A 22010-nucleotide genomic window follows, 5' to 3' on the forward strand; every position below is an offset into this window, starting at 1 on the left:
CAGCTGAGACTACAGGTGCATGCCACCATGCCCAGCTCATTTTTTTTTTAAATAGAGATGGGGTCTTGCTGTGTTACCCAGGCTAGTCTTGAACTCTGGTGTCAAGTAATCCTCCTGCCTTGGCCTCCCAAAGTGCTGAGATTACAGGCATAAGCCACAGTGCTGGGCCAACTATGTGTTTATTTAAATGAGAACTGCTGGTGGTTATCAGTGTGTCATAAGGGACAAAGAACCTAATGACAGAGTTCTATGCTACAGGTCCTGTTTCTGGGGCTCTGGGGGGCTCTATCCAGTGTTTCCAGCAAGTCCCCTGACCCATCTCTCTCGCAGCCATAGGACTGTGTGTGTTATACTCAGAGCAACTCAGAAGGGAGTAGGTCTTTCAGGTTAGACCTGGCCTGACTGCCCAGAAATGTCTCAGAGAAAGGCTGGACCATCCTTCCCAGTGACTGCACATAGGAAAAGCCAGCCCATCAGGTATAAGCAACAGGCTCATCATGCCCAGGGTCACAGAAAAGAACATGACACTGTGTTCTTCTCTTATTGCTATTTGGTCAAAGGCATGAAGTACATCTTACTTATTTTTTTTTTTTTTTTTTCCGAGTCTGATCTTATTTGTTACTCAAAAAATCTTATTTCTGACTGGATTCAGACTTAGAAGTAGAAGCTCGCAGAGAGGAAAGTCTGCGTCTCTTCGCAGTTTGTTCCTGGCGCTTCTCCTTAGCCTCCTTCATTCTCTTGGCCAAAAGTTTAGCATATTTTGCAGCCTCTTCCTTATTTTTCTCAGTAGGCTGCTTCTTCAGAGCAATACGCCGCCGTTTGTGCCGCAGTACACGTGGAGTAACAAGACGCTGAATCTTGGGTGCTTTGGTCCTAGGTTTCTTACCTTCTTTGTTTAAGGGCTTTCTTACAACATACTGGTGGACATCATCTTCTTTGGAGAGACTGAAAAGTTGGCGGATTCTGCTAGCTCTTTTGGGGCCCAGGCGGCGAGGCACTGTAGTATCAGTCAGTCCAGGAATATCCTTCTCTCCTTTTTTTACAATAACCAAGTTGAGAACGCTCAGATTTGCATCCACAATGCAACCACGAACTGATTTTCTCTCTCTCTCTCTCCAGTTCTCCTTGGTCTGTAACAGGAATGACCTTACTCAGTAGCAGGCACACAAGGCCATGGGTCAAGACACCCTGCTTCATGGGGAAACCTTGTTTGTCATTCCCACCACTGATTCGGACCACATAACCCTTCCATTCTTCACCCAGAGCGTCAGCAGCAACTTCTGTGGCCATACGCTTCTCATAAGAAGTACGAAGTTTGCATTCACCATCCACTTCAATGAGTTTCTGGCAGCCAGTGGCTAGGAGGGAGATGTTCAGCTTTATCTTGAAGCAGCTGAATGCCTCCGAGGCGCCGTGGAAAAGAGCTATTTTTCTTTTATTACAAAGCACGGCACTTGATAAATACTAAAACACTCAGTAAATAGGTATTAACTTAACAAATTAGACTGATATTGTATGTCCTTCAGAAGTTTAACCTGGTCATAAGTATGAGTCATTTAGAGAAATTCAGGGCTTAAGGCTCTAGTTTTGGAGCCCAAAAAGGCCCCAATTCAAGTCCTAACCATACTAACACCAGTTCCCATATCTTGAAAATGCAGGTGACAACATCTGCCCCAGAGAGTTGTGTGTGAAGGTTAGATGATGCCTGTATTTCATTTATGCCTTATGACAATCCTGATACATACCTATTATTCTTTTGGTTTCTGTCCTTCCTACTTGAAAAATAGGGGCTATGCTTACCTTATTTTATTACAGCTAGTAAAAGCACATAGTATATACTGAAAAATATTTGCCAAATAGATGAGTAAAAAGGACTCAAGATAATTTCTAAGAAATGGTGAACAATATGGTCACAGAAAACTGTTTCCTCATATATTTTAACAATATAAATCCTTTTAAATGCCTGTTTTTCTTCTCTTCTCCCAGATTTTCTTCATTTTTATTAATGTAATTCCTACATATATTTACTGCTTCTTAGTCTTCATATCATCAAAACTACAGACATATATAAAGTACCTTCATAAAGTTCTTGTATGACTTAAAAACTTTAATGGCTTAAATAATTGGTATGATGAAAATAAGCCTTTAAAAGTATACTATACAATTTTTAAAATAGTTTCAAATCCTGTGACAAATGGAAAATGGCTTTATGTACTTGAGAAAGAGAGCTGCATTCTATGCCTACTCATCTTGAAGTTCATATTTGCAAGGAGGAGAAAGTCCTTCTGTACCAGAGGGATCACTGATAGCTCTACTATAGTTAAGCTTTACTTAACTATAGCCTAATCAAGGTTTAAAACTAAATGAACATTAGGAAGATTATGTATTGCATTTACTTGTCACATTTTGTAGGTACTGAAATTTTTCTAGATGGGTAAACTATAACCAAAACATAGAGACAAGGAACAGCTTAACTGATTTATTTTTGCCAACTATAGTTTTAACAGACAGTTCTGAATCTCCCAACAATTTTTTTTTTTTTTAGACAGGGTCTTGTTCTGTTACCCAGGCTGGAGTGCAGTGATGTAATCACAGCTCACTGAATCCTTGACTTCTCGGGCTTAAGCAACCCTCCCACCTCAGCCTCCTGAGTAACTGGGACTACAGGCACACACCACCAGGCCTGGGTAATTTTTTTATTTTTTGTAGAGACGGGGTTTCGCCATGTTGCCCAGGCTGAGCTCAAGTGATCCACCTGCCTCAGCCTCCCAAAGTGCTGGGGTTATAGGTGCGAACCACAGTGTAATCTTTTTTATATTACTATGTAATATTTGTATATATCTTAGGGGTACATGCGATATTTTGTTAGCTGATACTTTGTTACATGTGTAAAATGTGTAATGATCAAGTCAAGGGATTTAGGATATCCATCACATTGAATATTTAACAATTCTATGTGTTGGGAACATTTTAAGTCCTTTCTTCTATTTGAATTATACAATGCATTATTGTTAACTATAGTCACCATACTCTGCTCTTGAACATTAGAACTTATTCCTTCTTTCTAATTGTATGTTTATACCCATTAACCAACCCTTCTTCACAGCCCCTCACAACACACCCATCCCAACCTCTGGTATTTATCTTGTACTCCCTACATCCATGACATCAATTTTTTTTTTTTTTTTTTGAGACGGAGTTTAGCTCTTGTTGCCCAGGCTGGAGTGCAATGGTGCGATCTTGGCTCACTGCAACCTCCGCCTCCCGGGTTCAAGCAATTCTCTTGCCTCAGCCTCCCGAGTAGCAGGGATTACAGGCATGCATCACCACGCCTGACTAATTTTGTATTTTTAGTAGAGACGGGGTTTCTCCATGTTGGTCAGGCCGGTCTCGAATTCCTGACCTCAGGTGATCCGCCTGCCTTGGCCTCCCAAAGTGCTGGGATTACAGGCGTGAGCCACAGCGCCTGGCCACTTTTTTAGCTCCCACATAAGCGAGAGCATGCCATATTTGTCTTTCTATGCCTGCCTTATTTCACTTAACATAATGACCTCCAATTCCATCCATGTTGCTACAAATGACATGACTGCATTATTTTTTATGGCCAAATAGTATCCCATTGTATATATATACCATATTTTCTTAATCCATTTGTCTGCTGATGGACACTTAGGTTGATTCTGTATCTTTGTTATTGTGAATAGTGCTGCAATAAACATGGAGGTGCAGGTATCTTTCTGATACCCTGATTTTTCTTCTTTTGGATAAATAGTAGTAGGATTGCTAGATCATACAGTAGTTCTATTTTTAGCTTTTTGAGAAATATTCATACTGTTTTCCGTAATGGCCATACTGATTTACATTCCCACCAACAGTGTATAAGAGTTTGCTTTTCTCTGCATCCTCGCCAGCATCTGTTATTTTTAATCTTTTGAATAATAGCTATTCTAACAGTTACCAAGGTAATATTAAAATACAGCTGTATGGCTTTAAAGGGAAGCTGATTTAAAAAAATACAGCTGTGAATAAGAACAAAAAAGTTTAAAATTACCAAAAAATATGTTTCTTTTGTCTATTTAAAAATATAAGGAACCAGCTGGCCCTCACTCTTCCTTTCCTCTAGCCATCATATTTAAACAACTATGAGCCTGGGAAGCTTTATCCTGCAAAATGAAATTTAGCTGCTAGACACCAAAGAAACAACATGAACTAAAAGATGCTGAAAATCCAAGTTGCACTCTTGATTTTGGGAAGCATATCCCCTTGAATTCTTGAGGACAATACAGTGACCCCAGATGGTAGCAAAGGGCATGAGTGTGCTGGCCTCACCCCTCGACTGCCCACAGGAACACAGAGCATCCCAGTGTGATTCCGGTGTAAGCCACCATGCCCCACCTCCAATACTGTATTTTTTTTTCAACCTCATTTACTTTTTTTCAGTAGAGATGAGGTTTCACCATGTTGCTCAGGCTGGTCTTGAACCCCTGGACTCAAGTGATCCGCCCACCTCAGCCTCCCAAAGTGCTGGAATTACAAGCGTGAACTACCCTGCTTGGCCCAACACACATACACACACACACACGTATTTTTTTTTTTTTTTTTGAGACAAAGTTACAGAGTTTCCCACTGTTGCCCAGGCTGGAGTGCAGTGGTATGATCATAGCTCACTGCAGACTCCACCTCCCAGGTTCAAGCAATTCTTGTGCCTCAGCCTCCCGAGTAACTGGGACTTCAGGCATGTGCCACTATGCCCAGCTAATTTTTGTATTTTTAGTAGAGATGGGGTTTCACTATGATGGCCAGGCTGGTCTCGATCTCCTGGCCTCAAGTGATCTGCCTGCCTCGGTCTCCCAAAGTGCCGGGACTACAGGCATAAGCCACCGCTTCCAGCGTTTCTATTTTTGGAAACAGTCTCACTCTATCTCCCAGCTTGGAGTGCAGTGGCACGATCTTGGCTTGTTACAACCTCCTCATGCCTCGGCCTCCCAAGTAGCTGGGATTATAGGTGCCTGCCACCACTCCTGGCTAACTTTTGTATTTTTAGTAGATATGGGGTTTCACGATGCTGGCCAGGCTGGTTTGGAACTCCTGACCTCAAGTGATCCACCCTCCTTGGCCTCTCAAAGTGCTGGGATTACAGGCATGAGCCACTGCGTCCAGCCCCAGCCTGTATTTTTTTTTTTTTTTTTTTTTTGAGACGGAGTCTTTCTCTGTCCCCCTGGCTGGAGTGCAGTGGCGCGATCTCGGCTCACTGCAAGCTCCACCTCCCGGGTTCACGCCATTCTCCTGCCTCAGCCTCCCAAGTAGCTGGGACTACAGGCGCCTGCCAACACGCCCGGCTAATTTTTTTTTGTATTTTTAGTAGAGATGGGGTTTCACCGTGTTAGCCAGGATGGTCTCGATCTCCTGACCTTGTGATCCGCCCACCTCGGCCTCCCAAAGTGCTGGGATTACAGGCTTGAGCCACCGCGCCCGGCCTAACCCAGCCTGTATTTTTAAAGGTTTTTATTTTGTCCAAAGCCAAAAACAATTAAAAAAAAAAAGAAAAAAATTTGCAAATATCTATATGTATACATACATGTAAATATATATAAAACAATACTCCATGACAACTAACCACAAGAGGGCGCTTCCACAATGGAAAGAAACCACCAACCTTATTTCCTTTACTTATTTGAGTAAGTGTTGGGCACACATTTTCAAACTTTTGTAGAGTAACTCCTATTTCAAATCCTTTATTTTTCCATAGCCATAAGCTTGCTAGATACTCATATTTTAAGGGCGTCTATCCACAACTTAGATTTCAATCTTCTTAATTGGAGAGTCCATGTATCTAGTACTTGGTAAATGAGTCCTTACATTATTTTTTCTTTTAAGAGACAAGGTCTCACTATGTTGCCCAGGCCGGAATACAGTGGCTATTCACAGGCTTGATCATTGTGCACTACAGCCCTGAAATGGGCCCAAGCAATCTTCCCACCTTAGCCACCTGACCAGCTGAGACTACGGTGTGTGCCACTATGTCTGGCTATTTTTTTTTCATTTAATTAAATTAATTTATTTATTTTGAGACTGGTTCTGGCTCCCATCACCCAGGCTGGAGTGCCATAGCACTATCACAGCTCACTGCAGCCTTGACTTCCTGGGCTCAGGTGATCCTCCTACCTCAGCCTCCTGAGTAGCTGGGACTACAGATGTGTGTCACCACTCCCAGCTAAATTTTTGTATTTTTAGTAGAGATGAGGATTCACCATGTTACCCAGGCTGGTCTCAAACTCCTGGGCTCAAACAATGCGCCAGCCTTAGCCTTCCAAAGTGCTGGGATTACAGGTGTGAGCCACCGTACCCAGCTTCATTTTTCATTGTAGAGATGGGGTCCTCAATATATTGCTCAGGCTGGTCTTAAAACTCCCAGCACTTTGGGAGGCCGAGGCAGGCGGATCACGAGGTCAGGAGATCGAGACCGCGGTGAAACCCCGTCTCTACTAAAAATACAAAAAATTAGCCGGGCGTGGTGGCGGGCGCCTGTAGTCCCAGCTACTCGGAGAGGCTGAGGCAGGAGAATGGCATGAACCCGGGAGGCGGAGCTTGCAGTGAGCCGAGACTGCGCCACTGCACTCCAGCCTGGGCGACAGAGCGAGACTCCGTCTCAAAAAAAAAAAAAAAAAAACTCCTGGCCTCAAGCAATCCTCCTGCCTCAGCCTCCTGAGTAGCTGGGATTACAGGTGTAAGCCACCTTGCCTGGCTAGTCTTTACACTATTAAATGCAGATTAAATGACAACTGGCCTGGCACAGTGGCTTGTGCCTATAATCCTAGTTACTCAGGAGGCTTAAGACCAGAGAATAGCTTGAGGCCAAGAGTTGAGACCAGCCTGGGCAACACAGTAAGATGTCATCTCTAAAAAAAAATAATAATAAACCGAAGGCCAGGCATGGTGGCTCACGCCTGTAATTTCAGCACTTTGGGAGGCCAAGGTGGGTGGGTCACCTGAGGTCAGAAGTTCAAGACCAGCCTGGCCAATATGGTGAAACCCTGTCTCTACGAAAAATACAAAACTTAGCTGGGCATGATGGCAGGTGCCTGTAATCCCAGCTACTCGGAAGGCTGAGGCGGGAGAATAGCTTGTACCTGGGAGGCAGAGGTTGCAGTGAGCCGAGATCATGCCACTGCATTTCAGCCTGGGCGACAGAGTGAGACTCCATCTCAAAAAAATAAATAAGTAAACTGAAAAGGCCAGGTGCCACCGCCTGGAATCCCAGCATTTTGGGAAACTGAGGCAGGAGGATCTCTTGAGGCCAAGAGAGTTTGAGACCAGTCTGGACAACAAAGTGAGGCCCATCTCTACTAAAAAAAGAAAAAATTTTGTTTTGTTTTAATTAGCTGGGTGCTGTGGTAGGCACCTGTAGTCCCAGCTACTCGGGAGGCTTGAGGGAGGATCACTTAAACACAGGAGAGTTCAAGGCTGCAGTGAGCTCGCATCACATCATTGCACTCCAGCCTGGGTGACAGAGCTAGACCCTGTCTCTTTAAATAAATAAATAAATAAATAAATAGAAGCTCAAAGCTGCTGCAGTGAGCTATGATGGATCATGCCACTGGACTCCAGCCTGGGTGATACAGATCTCCACTCTAAAGAAAAAAAAAGAGATGAACTCTTCATTCATAAAAATGTCATGTTGTACATACGGTATTATAAATGTGCTTCGAGTCATATACTAGGCTTAAAAAAACTTTGCTAGTAAAATAGAGAAAAAACCAGGTTTCTTTCTATCATTATCACTTTTAGCTGCCATACTTTAGCACATTTTTAAGTCTGGCACAAATGATTAATAGTTTTACTTTAAAACAGATTATGATACAGTCATGCATCACCTAATGACAAGAATATGTTTGGAGAAATGCGTAGTGCATCATGAGATGATTTCGTGATTGTATGAACATCATAGAGAGTACTTACATAAGCCTAGATGGCATACCCCACTATACACCTAGGCTCTATGGTATTGCCTATTGCTCTTAGGCTACAAACTTATATATTATGGTACTGTGCTGAATAATGTAGGCAACTGTAACACAATGGTAAGAATTTGTGTATCTTTTTTTTTTTTTTTTTTTTTGAGACAGGGTCTCACTCTGGTTGCCCAGGCTACAGTGCAGTGGTATGATCTCAACTCACTCAGTCTCCCGAGTAGCTGGGACTATAGGTGCACACCACCACCCTCAGGTTTGTTTTTGTTTGTTTGTTTGTTTTTGAGACGGAGTCTCACTCTGTCGCCCAGGCTGGAGTGCAGTGGCGTGATCTTGGCTCACTGCAACCTCCGCCTCCAGAGTTCAAGAAATTCTTCTGCCGCAGCCTCCTGAACAGCTGGGACTACAGGTGCATGCTGCCACGCCCAGCTAATTTTTTGTGTTTTAGTAGAGATAGGGTTTCACTGTGTTGCCCAGGCTGGTCGCAAACTCCTCAGCTCAGGCAATCCACCCACCTCGGCCTCCCAAAGTGCTGGGATTACAGGCGTGAGCCACTGCGCACGGCCTATTTTTTTTTTAAGTAAAGACGGGGTTTCACCATGTTGCCCAGGCTGCATTTGTGTGTCTTAACATATGTACACTTAGAAAAGGTATACTAAAAATATAGTATTACAATCTGAGGGGATTGCTGTCATATATGCAATCCATCACTGACTGAAATGTCATTATGCAGCACATGACTGTATAACAGTTCCATTTAATTACTACTAGAAATAAAAAGTCAGCATCTCTACCTAGAGAGACTTCCTTGATCAGCTCAGCAGCAGCATGGCAACCCTGAACAAGTATCCTGGTCCAGGATGACAGATCCCGATGTGTCTCCACCCTGAAGAGATGCATCTCAATGCCCTGTCGAGAGCCTGTCCTGGTAGCAAATGTAAGGTCAGATCCAAGAGAGGGGGATCGACATCCGGAGCCAGAATGAACCAACCTAGGACCACAAACAGAGCAGAGATCAAAAGTAACTACATTATCAGACGAAAATGTCAGGAATTTGTGCTCATTGATAAGCAGAAACTTATAAAAGCAATCAGTAGTTTTTGGATATAGATATTTCAAAGCAAGATTATAGTCTGTGAAATACAGACCATTCTGTTTTCCCATAAAATGACCCCTGGTGTCACAGTCAGACAAGATACCAGTCTTGAACTCCTGGGCTCAAATAATCCTCCTGCCTCAGCCTCCCAAAGTGCTGGGATTACAGGCGTGAGCCACTGGGCCTGTCCAAGATACTGGGCTGGATGAACCGTGGCCCTAATTTTCCATGAGCTCCTCTATGCTCCCAAGAGGTTATGTGTATCAACAAGATATGATTTTGATTAGGAAATAAGTAAATTAACAGTAATAACTTCAGAGGAAAAATACGCTTCTGTAAGAAAAAATGGATAGCTAACAGCGTTTCAAACATTTCAGCCAAAGAGCTTAAAAAATATATATTTTTAACGTCAATCTCTTGTCCAATCACCAAAGAACTTCCAATGGTAGAAGGCAGTGAATATCTCTTCTGGGGAGATGCAGCTAGTAAAGATGCACAGTGAACATAAAGTCGGGTTTTATCTAAAAATTCATGCTGCTTTTGCATTTGACTCTAGAATTCCTTGGCCTGTGAAGAAATGTGTGAAAAAAGTGATTCCAAAATAAATAAAACTGTCTTTGTTTGCAAATGACATGACTGTCTACATTTTTAAAATCCCCCAAAACAGACAAAGGAAATAAAACATCTGGATGCCTGCAGTGACTCACACCTGTAATCCCAGCACTTTCAGAGGCTGAGGCAGAAGGATCACTTGAGCTCAGGATTTTGAGACCAACCTGGGCAACATAGAGATACCCTGTCTTTACAAAAACAAAACAAAACAAAAACCAAAAAACAAAAAAGCTCAGCATGGTGGTATGTACCTGTGGTCCCAGCTACTTGGGAGGCTGAGGTAGAAGGTTGCTTGAGCCCAGGAGGTTGAGGCTGCTGTGAGCCATGATTATGCCACTGCATTCCAGCTTTGGCAACAGAGTGAGACCCTGTACACAACTCCTAAAACTAATAAGCAATTATAGCAATGTTGCAGGATATAAGATTAATATACAAAAGTCAGTTGCTTTGAACAATTGAAATCTGAAATTCAAAACATACCATTTATGTCAGTTACCATAAAATGAAATGCTTAAGCATAAGTCCAACAAAATATGTATAGAATCTCTATGAGAAAAACTTCAAAACTTTCCTGAAAGAAAGCAAAGATGATCTAAATAAACCAAGAGATATTTTACATTCATGGGTAGAAAGACTCCATATTAAGATGTCAGTTCTCTTTTAGGTGATCTACAGATTGAATGCCATCCCATTAAAATCCCAGCAAGTTATTTTGTAGATACTGATAAACTGATTCCAAAGTTTGTATGGAAACTCAAAAGACTCAGACAGTCAACATAATACTAAAGAAGAACAAAAGTTGAAAATAAATCTGTATACTGGCACCACTCAACTTTGACTTACTATAAAACTACAGTAATCAAAACAGTGTGAAATTGGCAAAAGAACAAACAAATTGATCAATGGAGCAGAATAGACAGCCCAGAAATAAACCCACACAAATACAGTCAACTGATCTTCGACAAAGAAACAAAGGTGATTCAGGCCGGGCGTGGTGGCTCATGTCTGTAATCCCAGCACTTTTTGTTTTTTATTTTTTATTTTTAGTAGAGACGGGGTTTCACCATGTTAGCCAGGCTGGTCTTGAACTCCTGACCTCAGGTGATCTGCCTGCCTGGGCCTCCCTGAGTGCTGGGATTACAGGCATGAGCCACCGTGCCCGGCCAATCCCAGCACTTTGGGAGGCCGAGGTGGGCAGATCACTTGAGGTCAGGAGTTTAACTCCAGCCTAGCCCACATGGTAAAACCCCATCTCTACTAAAATAACAAAAATTAGCCAGGCATGGTGGTGGGCGCCTGTAATCTCAGTTACTCGGGAGGCTGCGGCAGGAGAATCGCTTGAACCCGGGAGGTGGAGGTTGCAGTGAGCCGAGATCACGCCACTGCACTCCAGCCTGGGCAACAAGAGAGAGACTCCCTCTCAAAAAAAAAAAAAAAAAAAGAGAGAGAGAAACAAAGGTGATTCACTGGAGAAAGAATGGTCTTTTCTTTTTTTTTTTTTCTTAAGATGGAGTCTTGCTCTTCTCACACAGGCTGGAGTGCAATGGCACGATTTCAGCTCACTGCAACCTCCACTTCCTGGGTTCAAGCGATTCTCCTGCCTTAGTCTCCCGAATAGCTGTGATTACAGGCTCCCGCCACCATACCCAGCTAATTTTTGTATTTTTAGTAGAGACAGGGTTTTACCATGTTGGCCAGGCTGGTCTTGACCTCAGGTGATCTGCCTGCCTGGGCCTCCCAAAGTGCTGGGATTACAGGCATGAGCCACCGCACCCAGCCAAGAATCGTCTGTCTTTTCAACAAATGCTGCTAGAAATAAGTAGACGTCCATATGCAAAAAAAAAAAAAAAAAAAAAAAAAACAGACCTTACATACTTTTCACAAAAATTAACTCAAAATGGATCTTTGACCTAAGTGTAAAACACAATACTAAAATTTATACAAAAATTAGCCGGGCGTGGTGGTGGGCGCCTGTAATCCCAGCTACTCAGGAGGCTGAGGCAGGAGAATCGCTTGAACCTGGGAGGCGGAGGTTGCAGTGAGCCGAGATTGCGCTATTGCACTCCAGCCTGGGGGACAAGAGCAAGACTTCGTCTCAAAAAAAAAGAAAAAAAAAATTTCTATAACATAGGAGCAACTCTAGATGATCTAAAAGGATATAACATCAAAAGCACAATCTCTGAAGAAAAAAATTGGTAAGCTGGACTTCATTAAAATTAAAAACTTCTGATTTGCAAAAAATACTGTTAAGAGAATGAGGCTGGGTGCGGTGGCTCACGCCTGTAATCCCAGCACTTTGGGAGGCCAAGGCAGGTGGATCATGAGGTCAGGAGATGGAGATCATCCTGGCTAACACGGTGAAACCCTGTCTCTACCAAAAATACAAAAAATTAGCCAGGCATGGTGGCGGGCGTCTGTAGTCCCACCTACTCGGGAAGCTGAGGGAGGAGAATGGCGTGAACCCGGGAGGCAGAGCTTGCAGTGAGCCAAGATTGCGCCACTGCACTCCAGCCTGGGCAACAGAGCGAGACTCCATCTCAAAAAAAAAAAAGAGAGAGAGAATGAAAAGACAAGCCACAGACAAAAAAATTTTGCAAAACACATATCTGATAGAGGACTGGTATCCAAAATATATAAAGAACTCTTAAAACTGAATGATAAGAAAACCACCTAGTTAAAAAATGGGCAAAGGACAGCCAGGCGGGGTGGCTCACACCTGTAATCCCAGCACTTTGGTAGGCCGAGGTGGGCAGATCACGAGGTCAGGAGATCGAGACCATCCTGGCTAACACGGTGAAACCCCGTCTCTACTAAAAAAATACAAAAAATTAGCCAGGCATGGTGGCAGGAGCCTGTAGTCCCAGCTACTCGGGAGGCTGAGGCAGGAGAATGGCATGAACCCAGGAGACGGAGCATGCAGTGAGCTGAGATCGTGCCACTGCACTCCAGCCTGGGTGACAGAGTGAGACTCCGTCTCAAAAAAAAAAAAAAAAAAAAAAAAAACTGCAAAGGACCCACTTCTTGGCATATATCCAAAAGATCTCAAAACAAGATCTTGAAGATATTTGCACACCTATGTCCACTACAGCATTATCCACAATAGCCAAGAGATGGAAGCAACTTAAATGTCCACTGACAAAAGAAAGGATAAACACGATTTGGTATAAATATACAATGGAACATATTATTCAGCCTAAAAAAGGAAATACTGTCATAATCTACCACACTTAGCCAGTCACAAAAAGACAAATACTACATGAAGTCTATTTACATGAGGTATCCAAGGTAATCATACTCATAACAACAGAAGGTAGAATGTGGTTATCAGGGGTTGAGGGAGAGATGGAAATGGAGAATTGTTCAATAGATACAAAGTTTCTGTTTTGCAAGATAAAGTTCTAGAGATCTGCTACACAACAATGTGCACAGAGTAAACACTAATCTACTGTACACTTAAAAAGAATTAGATGGCAAATTTTGTGAGTTTTTTAAAATAAAAATTTATCTGCTAAGGCTCTGTCATCCATGTTACGAGTTTTTTTTAGTATATGTGCTGCCGAAGTGAGTACACGTTACGAGTTTTTTAACACACGCACACACACACACACACCATTTCCCACCTCTGTCCATCAATAAACAATAACCAACCCAATAGCAAGAAGTGTCCTTAGTGCCCAGATTGAAATCATTCCCTCCCCCAAAAAGATGGTGAAGCTTCTTAGGAAATACATAAGACTGCAATATTGGCTGGGTGTGGTGGCTCATGCCTGTAATCCCAGCACTTTGGAAGGCCAAGGCAGGCAGATCACCTGAGGTCAGGAATTTGAGACCAACCTGGCCAACATGGCGAAGCCCCATCTCTAATAAAAATTCAAAAATGAGCCGGGCATGGTGGTACACACCTGTAATCCCAGCTACTTTGGAGGCTGAGGCAGGAGAATTGCTTGAATTTAGGAGGCGGAGGTTGCAGTGAGTCGAGATTGTATCACTGCCCTCCAGCCTCAAGACTCCATCTCAAAAAAAAAAAAAAACCCTACAAAAAACAGTGAAGTATACATATAGGAAAACCATAAGAAAAGTAATTTTCCAGGCCGGGCGCGGTGGCTCACGCTTGTAATCCCAGCACTTTGGGAGGCCGAGGCGGGCGGATCATGAGGTCAGGAGATCGAGACCACAGTGAAACCCCGTCTCTACTAAAAATACAAAAAATTAGCCGGGCGTGGTAGCGGGCGCCTGTAGTCCCAGCTACTCGGAGAGGCTGAGGCAGGAGAATGGCGTGAACCCGGGAGGCGGAGCTTGCAGTGAGCCGAGACTGCGCCACTGCACTCCAGCCTGGGCGACAGAGCGAGACTCCGTCTCAAAAAAAAAAAAAAAAAAAAAAAAGAAAAGTAATTTTCCTTAAGGTCATGAAACTATTCAGTATTTTGCTTCATAGTTTATTCACTTTTTTAAAATTTTTCTGACAAAAGAAAGGATAAAGACAATTTGGTATAAATATACAATGGAACATATTATTCAGCCTAAAAAAGGAAATACTGTCATAATCTACCACACTTTTTATATTTTCTTTTTTTAAATTTTCATTTTGAGACAGGGTCTCACTCTGTCCCCCAGACTGGAGTACAGTGGCACAATGTTGGCTCATTGCAACCTCCACCTCCCCGGCTCAAACAATCCTCCCATCTCAGCTTCCTGAGTAGCTAGGACTATAGGCGTGCACCACCATGCCCAGCCCATTTTTATATTTTGTGTAGAGATGTGGTCTCATTATGTTGCCCAGGCTGATCTTGAACTCCTGAGCTCAAGTGATCCTCCCACCTCAGCCTCCCAAGTAGTTGGGACAATAGGCGTGTGACGCCGTGCCTGGCTATATTTTTTTTATCTTGTGTAGAGACAAGGTCTCATTATGTTGCCTAGGCTGATCTTGAACTCCTGGGCTCAAGCGATCCATATGCCTCAGCCTCCCAAAGTGCAGGGATTACAGCATGAGCCACCACTCCTGGCCTCACTTTTTATATTTTCCCTATTTTAAAGAAGCATTAAGTAGATCAGTGTTAACAGAACAAAATATTACCTCATTTATAAGGATTCACTCACCTGACAATGTTTTCTATACAGCATTTTTTAAAATTTGGTGAGGAATGTACATCAAAGAGAAATAAATAAAATCTCTTTAATGTCTAGCTTAAAAATAGCTGAATTTTGACATCTGCTTCAGCATTCTATTGTAATACACAGTTACAGCCTCACATAGATATGTAGTTGGAAAAGGGAAGAGTATTTTAATAGCCCATTTAGATCATGTGGATAGCCTTCTGCCCACAGAACCAAAACTCAACAAGTGGTTTGGTAAAGATTAATTGCAATGTGGAATCTGAAACCTTATCAATAGTTTCTGTATCATGTTTACATTAAAAATCAACTGGTTTCTCTTGAAATTTCAATGGATCTTTTTTATGCATGCATAACTTTGCAACATCATATATCATTCATTTGGAAAAATATTTGTTCATTGAGTTACACAGATTTTCCATGTTAAAAATGGTTCCTTATAAAAGATCAAAAAAATCTCATTTGGTATTACCACTAATCTCCTCAGAAAAGCAAGTACTGGGAAGCTGTCAAGCTCACAGTAGCAGATATGAGTTTTCTAGCATTCTAATTTTTGCTTGAAAGCTACAATTTTATCATTGGCAACAAATACTATCAGTGTTTTCCTTAAGTTACAGACTTATTTTGGTGATCTGACAAATACCCAAGTCTCACTAAACGTGTTTGTCAATCAGTCATTCTTTCAAGTAAAAAATGATGTTTCCATGAAAAAGCATGGAGTTCAGCTGAGAATTCAATCACACGTGTGCTTTTCCTTGAGACAACAGTCATTCTTCAGTATGTAGCAGAAGTGCTCCACGAGTACTTCCCATTTCATCACATAGAATGTTACAAAGATGAATACTCAAGGGTCAAGATTAAATAAAATTAATATTTTTTACTATTTCAGCAGAGACATTTTGAAGTTAAACTGGCATTTTTTTCCCTCTGCAAGTCCACGTGGGGACGGATACAATGACTCCCAATACAGTTTGGTGCCAAATGCCTTGATTCATGCTAAGGTGCCAGCAATTTTACCCATCCTCGGTGTAAATGTCAATAATATGAAAAAAAGCAAATTACATTTTAGTATTACTATGAAAATAGCTTTGAACTCACAAGGCCCCTGAAAAGGGGATCCGCAGAGGTCCATGAAGTATACTTTGAGAACTGCTTTACTGAGCTGATTCCCAAAAAACCAACATGCCAATTAAACATTAGCTACCTCAGAAAGAGTTAAATTAAGTTTCAAAATTACTCCACATATGATCCAAGTAAGACAAAGTGTTGGGGAAAGCAATAGATATTCTATCATATTCAGTTTGAACACTAATCCCAAAACAGACATTAAAAAATATAAAGTCTAAGAGAATTTTTTCCTACCGATTTGATTATGAAATATTTGGCAAAGGGAATCTAATTCAAACCAGATGCTGGACTCTTGCTGAGCAGCGGTTGGTTGGGAACACTGCTAAAAGGCCCCCCTTTTGTGGAGAGGCCAGATGAGTTCATGGAAAGGCATTTTGGCAGCTTTTGCCCCACAAGTCCCATAAGCACAGCACTACTCAATATTCCACATTCTAAAGTCACCACACTATTTTTTTTTTTTTTTTTTTGAGATCTTTTTTCTCTTCCAAAGAAAGCTTATAGGAAAAGACAACAAAATCCATATCCTGAAAAATCCAGAGCACCTATAAAACCAGTGTCTTTCTATCTGTGTCGTGTATCTGGTTTTAATCTCAAGAAATGTGTAAAATAAAAATCCTCTTCATTTATCACTTTCATGCTTTACTTATTCCTCATTGGCCTGAACTATCAGCTATTAAAACCCATGGGCAGAGCTTTGGTTTAGAAGAATCAATGTGCAATCCAATATAAATGGCAGCTCATGGTTAATTTACATTACTCTAAGGATGTTATTTGATTTTGAACTACAATCAACTCTTAATTTTTCAGGGTTTATCTACTTTTTTTAACATAATAAATGTCCTTAATTTCTTTTCCTTACCTATGTGTTTATGCAATCCTTTTTTATTCTGTCTCATCCACTCATAAGAACATGGTCCAAAGTATTAACAATAGAATTAGGGAAATTAAACATTCAGCCCTTTCTCATTACTCACTTAAATCTCAAACACTCCCTTTCCCCTACATTAAAAACACTTTCTGGCCTTGCCTCCCTCTGCAGGATACCTCCTGGTCTGGTTTCATCTTCCCGTCTCTCTCAGGGTTACCCTTTACCCGCCTCTGGTCGGTAGAGGATGATTAAGCCCCACTTAATTCTATTGTGCTGTGACTTCAACCAATTCTACCTTGCCAACATGGCCACATGGAAAAACTAAACCTTTCATCTGTCATTTTTTATTCTAATCCACCAGTACTTCCAGAACAGAGTAAAGAATCTCTGTTGTTACATTAATTAAACTTAAGAAACAACATGAACTGGTATGGTGGCTCACACCTGTAATCCCAGAACTTTGGGAGGCTGAGGCATAAGAATTGTTTGAGCCCAGGAGTTTGAGACCAGACTGGGCAACACAGCAAGACCCCACCTCCACAAAAAATTAGCCTGGCATAGTGGCTTATGCCTATAGTCCTAGCTACTCGGGAGGCTGAGGTGGGAGGATGGCTTGAGCCCAGGAGTTTGAAGTTACAGTGAGCTATGATCCTGCCACTGCACACTCTAGACTGGACAACAGAGTGAGAGTTCATCAGAAACAAAAAAGAGAAGGAAGGAAGGAGGGAGAGAGGAAGGGAGGGGAGAAAAGAAAGGAAAAGGAAAGGGAAGGGAAGGGAGGGAAGGGGAAGGGGAAGAAAAAGGAAAGGGAAGGAGGAAGGAAGTCAGACAATCAGTCTAGGAAGCTCTATTAAGACCAACCCATTTAATTAATGGTGAGTTTAATTTGCATGAATGAGCATGTTTGAATTCCTCACCTTTAATATGAAACTTTGACTATCTATAAAAATTGGTGGCAGATCAAAAAACTGCTCCTTTTCCTTTCTTTTAATTTTTTTGAGACCAGAGGTCTCACTAGCCCAGGCTGGTCTTGAACTACTGGGCTCAAGTGACTCTTCCAGCCTCCCAAGAAGCTGGGATTACAGGCATGTGACATGGCACCCAGCTGAGAGCTCCTCTTTTTTTTTTTGAGACGGAGTCTCGCTGTTGCCCAGGCTGGAGTGCAGTGGCGCCATCTTGGCTCACTGCAGGCTCTGTCCCCTGGAGTTCACGCCATTTTTCCTGCCTCAGCCTCCTGAGTAGCTGGGACTACAGGCGCCTGCCACCTTGCCCGGCTAATTTTTTGTATTTTTAGTAGAGACGAGGTTTCCCTGTGTTAGCCAGGATGGTCTCAATCTCCTGATCTTGTGATCTGCCCACCTCGGCCTCCCAAGGTGCTGGGATCACAGGCGTGAGCCACCACGCTGGGCCAGAGCTCCTCTTTTAACAATGACCAAATTAAACTAATTATTATACTTTTTTTTTTTTTTTTGAGATAGAGTCTTGCTCTGTTGGCCAGGCTGGAGTGCAGTGGTGCAATATCAGCTCACTGCAACCTCTGCCTCTGGGGTTCAGGCAATTCTTCTGCCTTAGCTTCCCAAGTAGTTGGGATTACAGGAGCGTTCCACCACACTGGGCTAATTTTTGTATTTTTAGTAAAGACAAGGTTTCTCCATGTTAGTCAGGCTGGTCTCAAACTCCTGACCTCGTGATCCGCCCGCCTCGGCCTCCTAAAGTGCTGGGATTACAGGCATGAGCCACCGCACCTCGCCTAATTATTATGCTTTTTACAAATAATTCTTCTAGGGCATAATTTTCATTTAATAATAAATATTATAATTAAAGCAGCTAACACTTGAGCAGTTACAATGTGTCAGGCACTATTCTAGGCAATTTATTAGTATTAACTAATTTAATACTAACACCCACCCTATCTCATTAGGGTGCACTTAACAAATGAAAAATATGTGACACAGAAAGGTTCAGTAGCATGCTATCACTTACTTAGTATAACATTTAGTTTATTACGAATCAATCTTAGTCTCTCTTTTCAATCTTGTTGGGTTTAATTATTTTATTTAAATAACTGAATTATTAAAATATAATTCACACACCATACAATTTATCCCTTGAAGTACAATGGTCTTTAGTATATTCAGAATTTTGCAACCATCACCACATTCAATTTTAGCGTATTGCCATCATCTCAAAAAGAAATCCTGTACCCATCAGCCCCCTCCCCCTGGCAACCACTAACCTACCTTCTTTCTATCTTGGGTTTGCCTATCCTGAACTTTTCATATAAATGGAACAATACAGTATGTGGTTGGTTGTGTCTGGCTTCTTTCACTTAGCATAATGTTTTCAAGATTCATCTACATTGTAGTGTGTATCAGAACATTATTGTTTTTAACTGCAGAATAGTATTCCACTGTGTGGATATGTCACATTTTATTCATCCATTCATCAGTTGATGGACACTTAGGTTGTTTCCACTCTTTGGCTATTGTGAATAATGCTACTATGAACAGTCATATATAAGTTTTGATGTGGACATAAGTTTTCATTACTCTTGGGCATAACTTAGGAATGGAATTGTGGGTCACAGGGTGACTCTATGTTTAGGTTTTGAGAAACTGCCAGACTGCCTTGCACAGCAAGTATACATTTTACATTCTCACCAGCAGTGTATGAAGATTCCATTTTCTCCACGTCATTGTTCACACTTTTTATTTTATCTATCTTTTTAATTATAGCCATCCCAGTGGGTGGGAAATGATATCTCACTGTGGTTTTGATTTGCATTTCCCTGATGGCTAAGGATGCTGAACATCTTCTCATGTTCTTATTGGCCATTTGTATATCTTCTTTGGACAAATACCTATTCATATCATTTTCCCATTTCTTTTTTTTTTTTTGAGATGGAGTCTCGCTCTGTCGCCCAGGCTGGAGTGCAGTGGTGAGATTTCAGTTCACTGCAACCTCCATCTCTGTGTTCAAGCAATTCTCCTGCCTCAGCCTCCCAAGTAGTTGGGATTACAGTCCACACCACCATGCCTGGCTAATTTTTGTATTTTTAGTAGGGAAGGGGTTTCACCATGTTGGTCAGGCTGGTCTCGAGCTCCTGACCTCAGGTGATCCACCCGCCTTGGCCTCCCGAAGTGTTGCGATTACAGGCGTGAGCCACTGAGCCCAGCCCCATTTCTTAATTGGGTAATTTATCTTTTCATTACTGACTTGGAATAATTATCTCTTTTTTGTTTGTTTGTTTTTTTGAGACAGAGTCTCACTCTGTCACCCAGGCTGGAGTGCAGTTGTGCAATCTCAGCTCACAGCAACCTCTGCCTCCCATACCCAAGCAATCCTCCTGCCTCAGCCTCCCGAGTAGCTGGGATTACAGGTGTGCAACATCACACTGGCTAATTTTTATATTTTTAGTAGAGATGGGGTTTCGCCATGTTGGTCAGGCTGGTCTTGAACTCCTGACCTCAGATGATAGGCCTGCCTCAGTCTCCCAAAGTGCTAGGATTACAGATGTGAGCCACCATGCCCGGCCAAGAATTCTTTATATATTCTAGATACAAGTCTCGTCAGATATATGATTTTCAAATATTTTCTCCCATTCTGTGAGTTATTTTTTCACTTTCTTGATGGTGATATTTGAAGCACAAGAGCTTTTAAGTTTCTTAAAGTCCAATTTATCTTTTTCTCTTTTTAACTGTGCTTTTGGTATCATATCTGAGAAGACTCTGCTTAACCCAAAGTCATGAAGATCTACTATATTTTATTCTACGAGTTTTATAGTTTTAGCTCTTAAATCTTGTCTATATCTTTTCCCTACTTGCAAATTAATACCACTGACAGTACATACACCACCCCATCTCCTTCTTTAGTACCAAAGTGCTTTGGTGGTCCACGCCTAATCTACTCTATAGCCAAGAAATTATTTCCTTATGGCATTATAATTTCTAGTATTAAACAAAAGCTCATCTATGGAATGTGGTAAAATTTCATGCTTCCAGGTGCACACATTTTAAAAAAGAATAAAGCTACCCTCCTTGCATTCTATGATCAGAACCAAAGTGTAGGCTGATTCTACAAAATTTAAACTTAAGGATCTCCACAACCATATTCCTAAACTCTAAATCTTTGGAAAATATAAATAATTGCTCTAATTATAATTACTAAGACATGGTCACATATTTTTGTAGAATTACTGTCAAGTTCCTAATGTAACCATGACAGAGAAACTATAACTTAAGAATTTAATTCAACTAAGATTTATTGATGGACTACTACATGCAAAGCATTGTGGGAAGTGCTGAGACGACTAAGAGTTCTTGACTTCGAGGAGGTTATAATTTAGTGGGGATTTAAAAAACCAAATATTAAGAAATTTACAATAAACAATAGTGTATATCTTATTTTTCTTAAAGAGAAACTGAGAATTCAGTCTTTCTGCAGGACTATTCTGTCTTGAAGGAATTAATGAGGGCACACCTCCCTAATACTGAGGCTCAGCAAATCCTTTATTTCATTCTGTGATCTAGGAGATCCAGCTCTAAATTACGGAGATACTACTGGAAGGCCATGTGAAAATTATATTTTTTATAAAAAGAATAATATATGTAAGGGAAGAATAATACATGTGGCAAGTTAAAGGAAATCTTTTAAAGTGAAACTTTTCCTGTAATGCAAAGAATACTCCGCTTTACAAGAATCTTTGTCTCCTCAAAGCAGGAAATCCCCGCTATTCCCACTGGGATATTCCAGATAGTTTCATCATTTAGCTCTTTTGACTACTGGCGCTCTTCTTTAATGTGTAGTTTTTGAGTTATATCAACACCTGATTCTTTTGTAAGTCCAAAAAAATTTGAATTTGGATATGTTTTCTAGTTTCACAGTTATGATCCCTTAAGACACCTTGGCTCCCAAGTCTAAATTTCTCTCTTATTTTCCCTTTCAGCCCTGCATATCTAGAATGCTAGAAACACTCTGTGGCTTCAGGTCAAATCAATGTTTATTTCATAGACTCAAAATGATGTGTTCTTACATTAGAAAGAGAAGTTGAAGAATATTTTGGCTGAGTTACGTGGTTTATCCACAGTACCACATTCTGGTACTGTTTCATCACTCAGTCAAAAGGCTGCCACAGTTTCAGTGGTTTTCTAGTCACAGTCAATAAAATAAAGAAAAAAAAACCCCTATAATCTTCATGACTAAGCAAGTCTTGAAAGGGAACAGT

At 41.4% G+C, this 22010-nt stretch overlaps 1 protein-coding gene and 1 pseudogene across 1 annotated transcript in view; both read right to left on the reverse strand.

The window, feature by feature from the left end:
• Positions 1–22010, reverse strand: part of SNTB2 (syntrophin beta 2) — a 124421-nt gene that overhangs the window by 17806 nt on the left and 84605 nt on the right. Inside the window, exon 5 of the mRNA XM_055298445.2 lies at positions 8765–8961. Coding sequence (XP_055154420.1) covers positions 8765–8961 — 197 coding nt within the window. The remainder of the gene's footprint in view (positions 1–8764; positions 8962–22010) is intronic.
• Positions 579–4388, reverse strand: LOC129457613 (small ribosomal subunit protein eS6-like; annotated as a pseudogene).

This window comes from Symphalangus syndactylus, chromosome 11 (genome assembly GCF_028878055.3).
Source record: "Symphalangus syndactylus isolate Jambi chromosome 11, NHGRI_mSymSyn1-v2.1_pri, whole genome shotgun sequence".
Classification (NCBI taxonomy): Eukaryota; Metazoa; Chordata; class Mammalia; order Primates; family Hylobatidae; genus Symphalangus; species Symphalangus syndactylus.